This window comes from Gobius niger (genome assembly GCF_951799975.1).
Source record: "Gobius niger genome assembly, chromosome: 3".
Classification (NCBI taxonomy): Eukaryota; Metazoa; Chordata; class Actinopteri; order Gobiiformes; family Gobiidae; genus Gobius; species Gobius niger.
Window position 1 is genome coordinate 25,347,681 of NC_136854.1, and position 17,238 is coordinate 25,364,918.

General features: G+C 41.0%; 1 protein-coding gene across 1 annotated transcript in view; it reads right to left on the minus strand.

Annotated features, from left to right (window-relative positions):
• Nucleotides 1-17,238, minus strand: part of LOC306960329 (E3 ubiquitin-protein ligase SMURF2-like) — a 33,122-nt gene that overhangs the window by 12,813 nt on the left and 3,071 nt on the right. Inside the window, exons 2-4 of the mRNA XM_079552751.1 lie at nucleotides 6,280-6,318; nucleotides 4,162-4,270; nucleotides 1,874-2,007 (exon numbers count right to left, since the gene is read on the minus strand). Coding sequence (XP_079408877.1) covers nucleotides 1,874-2,007; nucleotides 4,162-4,270; nucleotides 6,280-6,318 — 282 coding nt within the window. The remainder of the gene's footprint in view (nucleotides 1-1,873; nucleotides 2,008-4,161; nucleotides 4,271-6,279; nucleotides 6,319-17,238) is intronic.

The following is a 17,238-nucleotide window of genomic DNA, read 5'->3' on the forward strand; positions in this document are numbered from 1 at the left end:
GCAGAAAGCAAAATCAAAGATAGAATGAAGCACAGGCCAGACAGCAGGAAGAGAACTATGCAGACAGAAAGATGAGCGAGACAAGGAGATAAAGAAGTGCCCCAGTTCTTCAGGCCTAAGTCCGATTTGGATTTGTCATGTCTTATGGGTATTACAGCGGGGTATGTATGCATTTATGGTCGGGGCAAACATAAATAACTGTGTTGCTGTCACCCAGATGTCAGTGTGCATGTGTTTGCATATGCTCCGGATACCTGTCTAGACTAAACAAGAATGGTTTCAGTTATGCAGAGCAGAAAGAGTAAGCAGATACCAAACACAGACTGTAAGGTATCATTCGGGAGGTCCTTATAAGGCACGATTAACAAGCCACACATGTGAATGCATCGTCCCATGAACAAACTTGAGCGACAAATCACCAGCGGAGTTCAAAGGGAGGCAGACGGAGACAAACAGACGAGTCATTTTGAAACTTTGCGGTGCATTTGGGTTCAGGAGTGGGGCAAGGGACAGAGGGTTGTGTCTGTTGCGACAGGAAGTTGCGCTCAGCCAGACTGACTTCTAGTAAACAAAACAATCGCGCATATGCAGCTCCCTTGGGCTTGTTTGAGGGAGTGTATGCAAGCTTCCTGCCAGTTTGTGTTGGATGAAAAAGGCAAATGTCCCTTCGAGGAACCAAAGCCTTTCCAGTAAAAAAGAAAATGAAAAAAAAAAATGAGTTTGCTTTCTTTGTGTACCACAAGCTGAGAGCTGCTCAGGACGACGACAAAGGCATAATGTAAACGCCCGGTGTCCTGTGATAGACCATGTCCTCCTGTCCACTTCCTGCGGTCATAAAAAAGCATAATTTCTGCAACGATAAGTGGCTGGTACGGCATCTGCTTCTAGAGACTGCGGGTGAATCGAAAGGGGCGTGTCTTTCTGGCACAGCGGGGCAGTCCAGTGGGCACCCGGCCTGCCGCCGCTGTCAGGGTTTGTTTTAGGCAACACTGGTGCCGCTGTGGTCGGAAAACAAATGCGAGCCAAACGCTATTTAGAAGTTAACTTAAAGGTCACCTAAACCTATTTTGAACTCCTATGGGAAGCACGTAGCTCGACAGTTGGCCCGAGGATGAAAAAGCTTGTTTGAGTCAAATGAGCTAAAGTTGAGCTCAATGGATCCAACTACGCAGCTTTGATTTAATAAAAAATAAAACTAGATTAAGAGAAATTTGTAAGTGCTTGTGGGCATAACTCATTGAACGGATGAATGGAAAACCGAAATGCTGGATAAGGAGGAAAAACTGACAGAATGAGGTGGTTCTGCAGCATGTATTTAAGAAGGTCAGGGAGATGGATTGAAGAAAAGGCGCATAATAGATGGAAAGAATGTTAATTGGACAGTATGGTTTCGGGTTAAGTGTATACCATGTGTCAGTATAAACCCGCGGGCACTGCCAACAGGGAAACGCTGCTAACAAGCGCTAAGGGCTCAAAATGCACAGCCGAGAGCCATGTGAACAGGAAACATTACAGGGAAAGCAGATTTTTCTAAAGCTGCTCAAGGAAAACAGTTAAAAAGGAGTTCTTCTCATCCAGAAAGTGTTTTATTTTACTCCTACTGTAGGACATTATTGATTATTCAAAGGTATATTTTTTTTAATGCTTTTTATATATTTCCAAGTAGCTTTCAAATTGTGCCTGTAATAGTTCTGTGATTTTGGAGGATTGTGGGTGTGAGACAGACAGTGACAATGGTGCACAAAACCAGAAAAGGCATTCACACACAGAGCATAGGAGATAGAAATAGTGTAAATTGTTGACATTAATATGAGCAGGTTTCCCTTTGAGCTCAACTTTGACTAATAAGAACCACATGAGCTCAGATACTTACAGCCAGTGTCTTTGAGTCTGTTGATGGCATTGGACAAGAGCCGAACACAGCCCAGGAAACCTGCACCCTGCTTTTTATGGATCTTTTTGTGGTTCCAAACACTGATGGTGATGGAGTCTGCCTTTCCAATGTATCTGAAAGAGAAATTAATTAAGTAGTAAAAGTGCTATTTTCATTATGTGAAAAGTAACAATCCAGCGTTTCTGCATTTAAAGAGGTTAAACCCATTGAGCAAGTTCCTTTGACAGAAGTTAGAACAGTGCAGACAGTGTTTGCACCCAGGCTTTGAGACTGTGCGATGAGGTTGATTAGCTGAATTTTAACGAAGTGTTGTGTATGTGGACATTGTCTGTGAGCAGATGTAGCAGAACTGAGGTTCGTCTAGTCGTGGTTAAAACAGAGGAAGTCCCCGCAAAGCGCTCCACTGCTTTCTGAGAAACACATCCACAGACGCACATAATTACAGCCCTATGGGCAACGGGCAAACGCCTCTCACTGAGGGCAGAGGGGCTTCCCTTCAACACGACTGCAAACACAGAGCACACTTTATACAACAATTAAGAGGATTCCTGAGAAAATATCTTAAACATTTGCGGTTTGAAATCTAAGCAATTAACAGAGACTTGTTAAAAAATCTGATTGAATGTGCTGCCGACGTCGACCTTACAACTGCATTCTTATGTAATTGGAATTAAATATTTTGAAAATGAATGAATTAGACACAATTGATATTAATGCTTGAAAGTTCACATTGACAAATGCTACAAACAAATTACAATACTGTAATTCAATATTTTTCTATAACATTCAGTTTGAGTAAATTCTCGGACCCGTACATGAAGTATCTGGATCTGATTTATGGAGCTGATAGCAAAATATGCTCCATGGCTTCCCGCAAAACCCACGGCTACATCGACTGCCATTCTCATTTCTCCACTTCCACATTTGGAAATAAAAGCACCTTTTTCTGCAGACAGGAATGAAGCAGGGAAGTGTTGAAACCACTATTACTCGAGACTGAGGAGACACACAGTTTTGATTAAGGCTTTGGACTCTCATGCAAAACATTTCTGATTTGGGTAAGAAGCACTCGAAAGCATTTGTGCAAAATGTATATTTGGGAGGAAGTTATACGAAAACAAAATAAAAACAAAGCAGAGCAAAACAAACTTATCCACAACCAAAGAAAAAAAAAGATGATGTGCTACTAAATTCAAATACGTTCTAGCCATAACCAGAAGTCACTTTCAAAGTTCATGACCCTTGCACACACAACTGCATAAATAAATAGTTAGTTGCTCTCATTGTCTGTGCAGAACACACATTTCTATTCACAAACAGCTGTGGCTTCAGGACGGTTACCAGCGCGCCTGTAGTTGGGACAAATAGGGCAGCGTGCCTCATGGCGGTGGTATCGGTGACATAGCAGATCCCTTGTCTCAGGATAGAGGCTAGAGAGCTGGGGGTGTGGTGGAGCTGCTAAGTCCAGACTCCTATCTGCTTTCTGTGGCACGCTAGTCATTTCCTGAACCAGCGGAAGAGGCTGGGGGTCGCTGCCCGAAGAACCCGCTCCTTCGAGAGGTGTGCAACCAAAAGGAGGGGGGGGGGGCGATTATGTCAAAGAATGGGAAAGGGTTTTTCCTGTATTGTTGACGGCAAAGAAACAGGTGTGTGCATTAAAATAAAACACGCACCCACAAAAAGGCCAGACGAAATGACGTGAACGCAAAAATGTGAAATATGCAGGCCACAGCTGGACCCTATTATGCTTTTTTTTTTATGAACTTGAATTCTACTCATAGCCAATGGTATTTTGTGTCCCTGTCCTTTACAAATTTGCACTATATCTTTGCCAGAGGCTCCTTTGGGTCCTGTAGGGTCATCACGGCGTGCTATGGTCTGCCAGCACACAGCACAACCACAGCAAAAAGCTTTTACAACACACCAACCTTCAACAATGTTCATCGAATGGACACACAAGAGGGACTGCCATATGCTCGTAGCTTGAGGGCAACATTTATAAATATCTTTGTATGAAAACGAAGAGAAAAGACTTCCTCCAAGGCAACCGATACATAAAACATATATAATCTATGTAAAGGGAGTTGCAGTGGAGCAGACGTCCGAGTAACATTCCTGAAACACTTGTCATATCTGCTCCATGGAAACACTCAAACTTCGAGATTTTACTAAAACAAATTACAGACACTGACCGACCATTCACTGCACAGCCCTAATGAGAAAACAATTGCACAAAATGGCAGCCCGACATGATCTGATATACTTACAGGTCGTAGTGCTGGTTCCACTTTGGGTCTAGCGTGTTCTTCACAGTATCTGTTGAGTGGCATTGTCCTGAGCCGTCCACCACCACTTTGGCAAAAGGATCTGGCAACCCTGCAGCACACAAGCGTTCACATTTGAGAAAATAATTACCATTTGTTTCTAATATTGTAATAACGATATTATGGCGAAATTTTGCAAAAGCATAACAATTGTCACAAAAGTAACGTAAAGGGATATTTCAGGATTTTTGACCTCATTTCCAATGTTATCCGGAGTGTTGTTGATTTCTGGAGATATATATATATATTTTAATTCATGCAGTCCTTATATTTGAAGAGTTTAGTGTTGCTAGGCTAGTGCTAGGCTAGTGCATGTCAATGGTAACAGTAGCCTGCATTAAAAACCTCTTCAAAATCATCGGGTCGTCCTCCAAACGTTGCCATATCTGATTTGTAGAAAGCTCCTTTGTGAATTCCACGTGTAGTAATGCCAGCCGCAGGTAAACAAACAACTGTAGATCCGGTAACATAGCAGATCACTCCGTAGCTTAAAACCAGGAAGCTGATGCTGCTCAAATATAAGTTCTTTTAAATGCAAAATGGATATATAAAAAAAATTATTCAGTCAACACAGACATTTATGTCGATGGTCTGGTGTGATGAGCGATTTTCTCCTGGTGCACTGTGCTTGGGTCAGACCGTTTTTAATGCAGGCTACGAGTTACCATAGACATGCACTAGCCTAGCACCACTAAACTCTTCAAATATAAGGACTGCATGAATTTAAAAAAAAATAAAGAAAAAAGATCCACAACACTCTGGATAACTAGGAAATGAAGCCCTATGTCAAAAATCCTGAAATATCCCTTTAATTAGGACCAAGACAAGGGTAAAATGGAACTAAATAAAGAATATCATGACTAAAGCAATACTTTTGAACAGTTTTAAGTCACCATGTTTTTGCAATAAAATGTGTAAATCTCAGATGGACCTTGTTGATTTTGTGAAAGGTTGTGGCTTTGATTTGATATGGATATTGTCACCTAACATTGCAATAACAACAATTATTAAAATGACAATAAAGATTTTTAATTAAAATACAATGTAACTTTAATCATATTAAGCTGATGGGGAAACAGCATTACCCTCATAAACTGTTCTGTAGCCACAAACAAACGTTATCATCGTTTATGGAGATATTTAATAATTAAGCAAAATCATGGCACAAAACAACACAATGCAAAAAACAAGTTGAGAATTTGACAGTCTCAAATCTGCATTGGTTGTTTTCAGGTTCTAGAATGTGATGATGCAGGAGCCAGTTAACTGCAATACACTTTCACATGTAGTATCTAAAAAGGAAATGTATGAATTACAAAAAACGTTCATTAATATCACTGACTGGTCCACGGTCTCTCTGTACGAAAAGCCAACAATCTCCTCAAAAACAAAATAATTTCCCCTGGCCTCCACCCGTATAAATATTATAGGCCATTGAAACGCTGTGACGTCACCTGAAACCCAGCAATAGATGAAGAGTCATACTGGTTGTTGTTGTTGTGTGCTTTGTGTCCGAGGGCGGCTCCAAAACAAGTAACGCAAGAACAACAGCTCAGTGGTCAATCAGCCAGAGCTGGACAAAAGTATCTGAGTGATCACTTACAAAGCAAAGTCAACACCGTGTCTGTTTTTTGTGAATGTGCGTCTGTGTTTACCTTTGGGCGCTGATACTACACGCGGACAAACCTGTTGGGCCGCCCTCATACTTTCTGCATAATATTTACGTTTGCGGAGCAGCCGAGTGCAGGGCTAATGTCAGGCCAGCACCTCACAGACAATCTCCTATTCAGCGTTTTTACAGACCCCTTAACCAGCAACACATTTTGTTTACAGACACAAGGTAATCAGGTCTTTTTTTAAGAAGAGGAATAAGCTTAAACTAAAACACAATGGCTTTAAAAAATAAAATGTAAAGACAACCTTTTGGGCCGCCCTGTGGGACTTTGTTTTTGGTAAAGCTTCAAAGCTGCGACAACCTGTCACCGCAGACAAAGCCTTTTCTCAAGTATGTGTGATGGAGTGGGACGTGAATAGTAACACATAAAAATAGGTTTTACTCACGGAAGAAGTCTTTCTTTGCCAGGTTCTTAGCACACAGCACTGTAAGAGAACACACATGAGAAATTAATATTTTTGTATATCATCTTTGCCAGAGGTTCTCAACTGGTGGGTCAGGACAGAGAAGTGAGTAATGTTTAAAAAAGAAAAGAAAGAAAACTGTTTATAATTATTGTTTCTGCTAGATTTTTACAACGAAAGAAATCTGTAGCACGATAGTATCATAGTAACATGGTCTTTTATCATAAGTTGAACCAGTTGAGAACTACTGGTCACAAAGCACAAGAGAATTTTTTAAGTAACATTTATTCATAAATCAGAGACCAAAAGGACTCTAAAATGTGAAAAATACTGTAAATATTTTCACATTTCCCAGGAAAACACCGCATTAGGTCATATATTATGTGCAAACTTATATTTGTAGAAAAAAGGTGCTTTACTTTGGGCTACAATTGTGAGTTTCGGCCCTTGGCGTTTTGGAAATGATGAAAATCGGCCCTCCATGACACAAACGTGCCTACCCCTGTTTTAGAGGATATGAAAACATTGAGTGTATTGTCAAGTACATTATAGTTTATTGTACTATATATTGCATTTCAGACAGTGTGCAAAACACACACCCAATCCCCATGAATAAGAAAGCCATTTTTTGTCAATATCACTCACTCCACCACTGAATGTTTAAAATTTGATGAAAATAACCAGTGAGAGCCCTGACCATCTGAGGTACAGGTCATCGCCTCTTTTCTGATGTCGGCAATAGCACAGGTTTGCTCATATGTCCCTGACAGAAAAAACATCATTTGGATTCACAACTGAACAAGCCTTGGGTACATCAACGCAACCACTATTTACAAAATCCGTGAATCAGAAAGAGAGGTTTTCTTTTCATGTTTTTGTGCAGACCAAAAGTTACTTGATTCTATTACTGTGAACCAACAACGGGCGTTCTTCTAGTTAGCAAACTATGCAAATCAAGATTAACGGATTAACCTGTACATGGCTCCACTGTCTCAGCCAAAGCTAGCACAGCAAAAAGCCTTCCGCACTGTCATCGCTGCAGTCTAGACGGCTGCTGCCAGACACAGAGCATTATACGTCAGGAACAGCTTTTGGATAGTCCATCACCTCCTTTGATGGCTGGAGAACTGTCTGCACATTGACTTAAAACTCCAAAATTGACATGAACGCCTTTAGTACAGGCTTTAAACGGTGGCATGATATTGATATTGTATAGCAGCTCATCACAATAGAGATGTTTTCTTCAGACAATCGATGATATCATGATATTCATATTGACATGATGCAAATGTATGAGAGTTTAAGTGAACAAGTGTTGAAAAGAAGAAAAAACTGTCTTTACTAGGGCCGAGTACCATTAAAACAAAAAAATGGTACCAGTACTTTAACGATACTTGGTTTACGTTACAGATACACACCCATCATTCACCCTGTCCTATTGTACGTGTTTTTAGTGGTAGGGGACACCTATGCAGACACAGGAAGAACATGCAAAGTCCAAACAGAAAGGCATCAAAAACAAACTTTCTTTCTAAGGCTGGGCAATTAATCGAATTTAATATAATCGCGCTTTTAATAAAGTCGGTCTCGACTTCTGAGCACCGTGATGCTGCAGCGCCTCTTAGGTGAAGCCCAGGGAATCATTCGTCCCAAACAAACAGGAAGCACACGCGGACGCAAGAGGAGAGGACCTAGTGAATTTAAGGTTTACCTTTGAAGAGTAAAACTATCTATCGCAGTATTTGGACCATGTGGATTATTTGAGAGGCTGCGGCCGTGGATTAGCTTCGAACAGTGAATTGTAAATTTGTCTGTCTTTTACACTTGTCGTTTACTAGTATTTCTTTATGTACATAGTAAGTTGTTAGCGTTGAACTCTGTGAAGTCGTTCCCCTGTGAGGCTCTACACACAAACCATGCGCTAACTCTTGCTGTCTGCTTCTGACATTCTTCAGACAGTCCACTTTTTAGCGGCTCCTTTGCAGTATTTTGTGTGGTGCGGGGCAGGTGAAGTTACATGGGGATGTTGCACTGTGAGGCGTGTGGAGCCGCCTTTACTGCTTTCCGACAGAGTTAGCCGCAGTTTTCAGTCCGGCCGCAGCATCTGTTTAACTTGCTAGTCCAGGAAAGGCCACATTTATTGTTTTTATCATTAAGAAAAATTAACGAAAACAGAGATCGATCAACATGGGGAAAATAATCGCCATTCTTTTTTCCCCAAAATCGCCCAGCCCTACCTCTTTCTGGGATGCACGAGTGCTAAAACGCTGCACCGCCACGCAGCCAATTACAGAACTAAAGAATATAGAACTGAACAATATGTTAATTCATTCCATAAAAGACCATTTCTCTTAAAATTGTATCATTAATTTGAGCTGATACAACCAAGCAACTGGACCCAACAGGCCCACATGGGGTATCTAAAGATAAATCTATATATATATAATTTTCAATAACCGTAGTACCTAGACTTCTTTCTCAACACCATAGTGGTTTCATTTAACAGTGCCCAGCTCTAGACTTTACCACAGAAGAGCTGGGCCACTGTCCAACTATCACTGACTTAACCTTCGGCCAGACAAACGGACTCCTAATCCCATGGCAATGATAGAGGGATTTACACATTAGCACGCGAGATCAGCTGAGGAGAATAAGCTATGAATCTTTCGATCAAACTTTCCAAATGAAATAAAACGGACCAAATAGTATAAAGGGATCGTCAGTTGTCAGACTCGCACAGTGGTTCCTAATTGCATTGCATCACATTAGTCGTCTGCTTTAGTATTCATTACAATAACCATGAGACACAAAGGCAGCGGCAGCTCGGTCTCTGTCTGTGCGAACACAAGGTCAGACTGAAGGTTGGGATTAGTTCGGGGCAAAGGTCAGAGGTCACAAACAGGCAGACAGAGGGGGAAGGGGGCGCGCGTGTGTTTTCTCAAGGGAGTCTGCAAGTCAACGTTTGCGCGGCCTTTGTTTCCACCGAGCTCCCTCAAAAAAACGGTGAGCAATACAGTAACAATGGGTTTTAGAAGCAAATAATATTCAGTTCTAGTGTTGAGTTGTAACTTTAATCTTGCGAGTCTTGGATACACTTTGATATAAAAATGCAATATACTCGATTCCTGACTAGTTACATTGGGACTCTTTATTTGTAGCTTCAAGCCATGTATGTCTATGAATTGTTTTAAAGGCTCTTATTTTTGCTGCATAAACATTTCTTGAAGCCATCTGTAAGTTAAGTAGACAAGCCCACCTACACTTGCATGCAGATAATGTAGGAAGTGTGAAAGCGGACCAGAAAATTATACCATTTTAGGCTTTGTACAATCCAATAGACTTAGGTACTGTCCTTAGGTGTTAGTGCCTCCTCCAAATCCTCAATAAACAGGTTAAAGTTATATTTCAGGGTTTTTGACATAGGGCCTCATTTCCTAGTTATCCAGAGTGTTGAGTTTAGTGGTGCTAGGCTAGAGCTAGGGCATGTCTATGGTAACTAGCAGCCTGCATTAAAAACTCTTTTCCCGCAGGTAAACAAACTGTAGATCCGGTAACCTAGCAGATCACTCCGCCGCTGTGTAGCTTACAACCAGGAAGCTGATGCTGCTAAAACATAATGCAAAATGATTATATTTAAACAATTATTCAGTCGACACAGACATTAATATCAGTAGTCTGGTGTTAAAGGTGCACTGTGCTTGGGTCAGACTGTTTTTAATGCAGGCTACTAGTTACCATAGACATGCGCTAGCTTAGCACTAGCCTAGCACCACTAAACGCTTCAAATATAAGGACTGCATGAATTAAAAACATATATACATACACAATAAATCAACAACACTCTGGATAACTAGGAAATGAGGCCCTATGTCAAAAATTCTGAAATATCCCTTTAATATAATAGCAACCAGTCCCACAATGTATTTTTCATTGTGAACCATGTGTCATGAGGAGCTGTTTTGGGATTTAAAGGCTGTTACATGCAGCATACACCGATTTATAACACATACTCTAATCAGAAAGTAAACCCTTGTGGCCTCATGTATACAAACACTGGTTTGTGGACCACCTCTAGCTCAGTATCTTCTGAATTAAGCCACTGAGTTTTCATTGGTGAAGACCTGCACTAGCACTACAAACTGGTTTGAGCCGCAGGGTCTGGCAACCCAAAGCATGGGGCTCATTCTGCTTTCTGATTGTATAATAACCTCCTCCTCCTTTTTTGTAATTGTAAATAAAACATTAGAATTGTAATCAGTAATGTCTGCCTCACATCTTTGGACACACACAATGTTCAGCGAATACTCTACCTTTCAATGGGGAAGGCCCATATCCGCACCTTTAGCCTTGTTATGGCTCTTTCTGGGACCCATGCAGTCTATTTCACAGCATTGTTTAACAGTTTAACACACTTCCTCTTCCCTCACGCCTGGCAAGTTTTCAAGCCTGTGTACGTGACAATTCAGTTTCACGCAGCAGGTAAATTTGCTACAATGTACAACAAAATGTTCACCAATTCTGAGGGCTGCAGAACATTCAGTTCACTATGCAAATTTGACACATGTCTCAGGGCTTTAATATTTGAGAGAACACTAAAATATGAAACGCTAAAACTAGAGAAGAATCACAGGCGTTTCAGAACACGTTTGTGTGGTCTAAAGACTGGATATTAAGTTGCAAATTAAATTGCCTGAATAAATGCATCCTTTGCACTTGGCTAATTTAGACCATTCAGCTTGCAATTCAATTAGATCAATTTTGCAACTCTACTTTCTCCTCTGCAAAGCAATTACTTCCAAGCGGTCTCACCAAGCCTTTCCCAAGCTTTGTGAATGCTCAGGATGTCAATTATGTCATTCATTTCAAAGGCCAGTGGCTATAGCTGACAACAATGTACTTAAATCTAAGGGTCAATGTACAGAGACGTTAGGCTCATTTAGACAGAGATGCACTACACCACCTTACAAAGCTATGTTCCAGTCTGTGTTCCAGTAGTGTGGGATGACACCGCACACCGGCTGTGTCTGACTACTTGATCCTCATCACCAATAAAACCTTTAATCGCCGATGTCCCCCGCTCGTCTCTCCCACACTGCAGACTAAAGCACAGGGGAAACTGGTGTGTCAGGGTCAGAGGATCTCAGTAAAAGTGCTGCAGCAGACCCACTCAGAGCCAGCGCGCTGAACGATCTGACAGCGGCAACAGAAGCGCAGGGGGAACTGTGTATCAAATCAAACGGGACGGGGCGCTCAATACAAAAATAATCCAAATCGACGTTCAGTTAATATGGACTCAGATTATATTGCCCCATGAAAATGCTGCGACTCAGGCACTACTAGTTTGTTGGGTTTGAAAACCTTTATTCATCCATTCGATTCAGTGTCCTGTGTTCACTGCTATTCCTTTACATTTCTGGAAAAACTACCGGTAGTCCAATACTTCCTTACTTTTGATAAGCCGGATTCATCTCATGTTTGACCCCTAAACTGTGTGGGCCTTTCTGTGTGAAGTTTCCATGTGTATATACTGTACTTCAATGGTTCTCCCTGTGTCGGGGTGGGTGTTATCCAAGTACTTTAGGTTCTCCTTATCAACCTAAAAAGCATGCACATTGCACATCCTCCAGCTAAATAATCTTGAGTCCTGACCAAACCCAGCTCAAGATGTGGATGTCGGTCGCTGCTAGGCCAGGGCAGCACAGTAGATCACTAACTTAAAAGGAACAGGCCACCGTTTTTACATACTCAGTGGCCTATTCCTTTAAAAGGCACACTGTGTAACATTTTGGACTATACTGTTGCCATCAGTACAAAACACGCTCCTAATGAGCAGCTCGACAAGAGAAAATGCTATTACTGCAGTGGGTAATCAAAGAATGAATTTGGATGAGGACCTAACCTGTTTAAATCTCATTCTAGCCCCATAATAGAACGTAATATCACTGAGCTCTTCAGCCAAAATGCATAGAACTTAAAAATGTTCAAAAGTTCAGTTTTATTCAGGATTTAGTTCCATTTTAACTTAGCCTTGATAGTGATTTTGTATTTTTGTTTTTACATACGTAAATCCTTGCCTCAAGTGGAGGGGTTCAAGTATCTCGGGGTCTTTTCACGAGTGAGGGACGGATGGAGCGTGAGATCGACAGACGGATCGGGGCGTCAGCAGTGATGCGGTCGCTGTATCGGTCTGTCGTGGTGAAGAGGGAGCTGAGTCGGGGGCAAAGCTCTCGATTTACCGATCGATCTACGTTCCCACCCTCACCTATGGCCATGAGATTTGGGTAATGACTGAAAAGACAAGGTCACGGATACAAGCGGCTAAAATGAATCTGCACCAACGGTCCCACCACCATGCATTCACCCTGGCCTATTGTACATGTTTTTAGTGTTTGAAGACGTCTTAATACTCATAAAATGTGAGAAATAGAAAAACAACCAGCTTGATATTTTTTGAAAACTAAAGTAACTTGTAATGAGATTACTTTTTAAAGTAATCTAAGAACTTACTTTTATAGAGTAATCCCAACAACACTGGCTGTTTTTCACTCTCAAAAAATGAAAATACTGCATAAACAATCATTTCGAAGCCAATTCAGCAGGTAAAAACAACAACAGAGGGATTTACAACGTCTGCAGAAGTTTCAATTATTTTCTTGTAATCACACGGCTTGACTCTCACAATCTTGCATCGTAGCTTGAGGAAATGTGATTGCACACTGCTCACAATCTGAGGAGAGATGAGGAGAAAACAGCTCATCAAGTGGAGCCAGTGCTGTCTGTCGTCAGTCTGGGCCAGATCCGGGCCTGAGCATTGAAGGAAGGAAGAGAGAGACAGGACAGAGGGATGAGGGACTTCCTGCACAAGTAATAAAGACAGAAAAATTGTGTGGGGGAAAGCTCAGGACACAGGGATGAAATGGAGCGTTACAGCAAGTAATCTATTTAAGGAGAACATATTTGGGACGAGAAAGCACATTTAATCTCAATCGAATCGAAATAGCAAAACGAATGGTCACGATCAGCTGCAAATATGTAGGCAGCGCATTATCCTTGGCAAACAACAAAATATTGACAACCCAGTTCAGAACCTCTGATAAGTGACCAACAATATCTTAAAGCTACTTGGCAGCTCAACAAAAAGTCAGGCAGGATTTATGAATATTAAGCAGGGAAATCCTCCGCAATCTCCTGGAAACGTAACGTGTTATTGTGCAAACTGAAGCCCACCTCTATTGCAGCCAAGACTCTGTTATGCAATACTACAGTGTTCAGTCTTTCCGATTTCCTGCTCTCAACGATGATGCCACCAACTACTCCAAACATAATACAAAGAACAGATAACACCTACACGAAAAACTCACCTGACTGATAGTTACTGATAGTCAGAAACAGAATTAAGGTTTGATTTTTTTTTATATCATCACATCTTCTAACTTGTCTTGTTGAATATGATAAAGGAAATACATTTATTATTATCAAGGCAACTTCATTAAAAATAATTACAACAGAAGATGGGTGAGATTTTGCAAGTGTTAAAGACATTAGGAAAATCTTTTGCAGTATAGAATAAAAAGGTGACAGTATAATATGAAGCGCTGGAATCCTGGGGGTTCCCCGCTCCATGAAACATGAGCTCAGGAGAAAGTGAGCCGTCGCTCCAAGAGGAAAGCACAGTGTTCCCTTTTCATCCACTTTATGGAATTACATCCTCATAAATCAGCAGCCGGGATGCCAAAACCTCAACACAAAGTCACAAACTCAAGTAGTTTGGGTCAGATGAGGGAGCGGAGAGACCCCTGGCAAAGCTAGGGCTCAACAATTCACTGTTTGTTGATGTTGATAATGATAATAACAACTTACACTTATAATAACCAACACTATGTGCTACATTGTAGTCATTAGTCATTCTCTACTCTATGGTGGTAAGCTGCCATTGTAGCCACAGCTGCCCCAGGGGAGACCGACTAATCTGCACCATCAGCGCCTCAGACCACCAACCACTCACACACCACATTCATACAGGCGGTGCGTGAAGTGTCTTGCCCAAGGACACGACGACAGTCAGAACCTGCGGGAGCCAGGATTCGAATCGCCAACTTCTTGGCTATGAGACGACTCTGCTCTACCATCTGAGCCATTGTTTTAATGAAATATCAAATATAATATCGCTCTGTCCTCAGCGTCCTGGTTTCAAGTCTCCGCTCCTACACTTAACTGAATATCTGTCCCTGCTCTTCACCCCCTTTCGCCCTCAACTGCCCAATCAACACAAGCCTAAAAACCTAAAAAAAAGTTATTTAATTTCAACAGTTATGTTTTAGCTCACTCTTGTTATGTCTTTCGGGTAGTGCACAGCAGAAAATATTTCAGAAATCCTCAAAAACACATGAAGCAGTTTATTATCCATAAATGTGGTTAAATCCACACTGTCGTGGCTGGATTGAAACAGCTGGGTCAGGATGAAATGGCAAAATGGAAACATTGCAGGGGTGAACATCATTGTGAGTGGTCACATGACTTCACTGTTTACAAGAGCTGCAGACTAAACAGAGCAGCAGGACGCCGCGGGACAGAGGGGCATCCAAAAACTGGGACAAAACATCAAGCACACCACATCTATTTCTGCATCTAATTCAGTGTCCTCATTTATCAGATTTCATAGAGTTTAAAATGTGGCTGTGATCAGTAACAATCATTCTGAAATTCAGAAGTATGATATAAAACTACACTTGTAACATGCTAACGTCCAAAACAGCACTTTACTTTAGGCTCTTTAATTATTCAAATCATTGTCAAAGACCTCTAATACTATCAAATCAAAGTTGGTTTATCTTTTCCATGGTTTCGTGATACATGTAGAAACGGTGGTGCAGCGGTTGGCGCTCGTGCTTCACAGCTAGAAGGTTCCGGATTCGATTCCCACCTGGACGAGGCCTTTCTGTGTGGAGTTTGCATGTTCTCCCCGACCGTGTCTGCGTAGGTCTCCTCTGGGTTCTCCGGTTTCCCCTACCACTAAAACATGTACAATAGGTTCCCCTCTGAAGCCAGGACTCCCCTGAAAGAGATTCTTAATCTCAGTGGGACTTCCCTGGTTAAACAAAGAAAATAATAAAATCTGCTAAAACATGAAAACATGTCAGGTGTAAATTTAACCAGTAAAAGTGCAAAACTACTAGAGTCAAAAAATGCACAGATTGATCTAATTTTTGTTCCTGCTTCACATCATCAATCATTACTATCTTGAGCTGGGAGTGAAATCCAGACAAAAGAAAAATAAGAAGGCAGTCAAAAAAGGAGTGTCTGATCCGAGGAAGAGGGAAGCTGAGGTAAAATTGAATAGAAATGCTGGAATTTGACACAAGAGGGTTTAGACAAAACACAAACCTACAGACTCTTCATGTCTGCAATAAAACGGTCGTCACAATTTTGCAAATCAACCAATCAATCATATTGATATTGTCGCGTATCATATTGCATCTTCAATATTGTGCAGCCCAACTGCAGAGGATATAGAATTTATTCATCCAGATTGTTGCTCATGCTAGGTATAGGGAGAGCGGGGAGGGTTGGGCCACATAAGACATTTCTAAGCTTTACTGCCAAAGCTTTCTACATTTTGGCACAAAACCAAGTATGCACTCTCCAGAACCATGTGTAGAGCCCTCTAAATCATGACGCTTTAATATTCAACAGAAACGGAATAAATTAAATTTAAATTATTGCAATGACCCAAGGGGAGCACTGGGCCACAATTCTGAAGGGTTAACATACTAAAATGTATCTATGACAGGAAGATATCTTATAGATGTTTTATTGTTAATTTGGTCAAATGTACAAAACTGAAACATGAAACAGGTCCGTCACTTAGAAAAACAAATAAAAAACTCATAAACCGTTTTGTTCGTCATTAATGAACTTGACTTATTTAAGTTGATAACCACTAAGATCCACAGGAAATGTAATACAAGGATGAGATCTTTACTGACCTCCTACAGACAAAGGGGAACAGCATGTGAACAACGGTCTCTGGATGAATAAGTTCTAATAAGTTCATCCTTGTCTGGGTTTGCAAACAAAATAGACCATCCTGATATTTCTTTTTTATATCGTGATATAAAGATTTGAGGCCATATCACCCTGTCATATATACCAGGTGTCAAGGATGAAAGGCTTGAGACATCAATGCCTTCTATTTGGCCCAATGCTCCCAAAATTTGACCCAACGCTCCCCTATCGCCATTTTAGATGTTTTCACCTCCAGTTAAAGAACGCATGGCATTAAGTCAATGATTGAGATGATTACTTAGTCGGCCTGGGACGATCTGACATGTATCACGATACTTAGGGGCTGATCCGTATTGCGATACGGTAAGAAATTATTTTAAGTAATATAGTCACCTCAAAATGTGTAAAAAGTTCAACCAAATGCCATTTATTGAAGTGTTATGATTGAAAAGGATATACATACTGATTGAATATTTCACAACATCATAGCGCTGTTTTAAAAGGAAATTTTGCCGATATTAGCGCAACTTAAGCTGGTGTTAGCATAACCTTTGCAAGGTGCTTACCTTCATAGTTCAGATATTAGCGATTTCTTTTCTGTTTTATGAGCCTTGAGGCCTCTGAATGATTTCATAACCCGCACCAGAAGGCAGTATTTGTCCACATTTGTTCTCATTGCGGCCCAACGCTCCCAATGGCCCAACCCTCCCCCCTCTCCCCAACCCCTTTATCTGCAGGAGGTACTGACAGGTCTGCTCCATCTATTATGTTTCCTGTGGATCTTAGTGGTTATCAAATTCGGCAATTCAAATTCAGTAATGAGTAAACACTACTGTAAAACTACTACAATAATTGATTGCATTTCAGAAAATGTTAGTCAAATCTAAACCTAGATCTACAGAAATCGATTGGGTTTTATTCAAAGAAACAGACCCG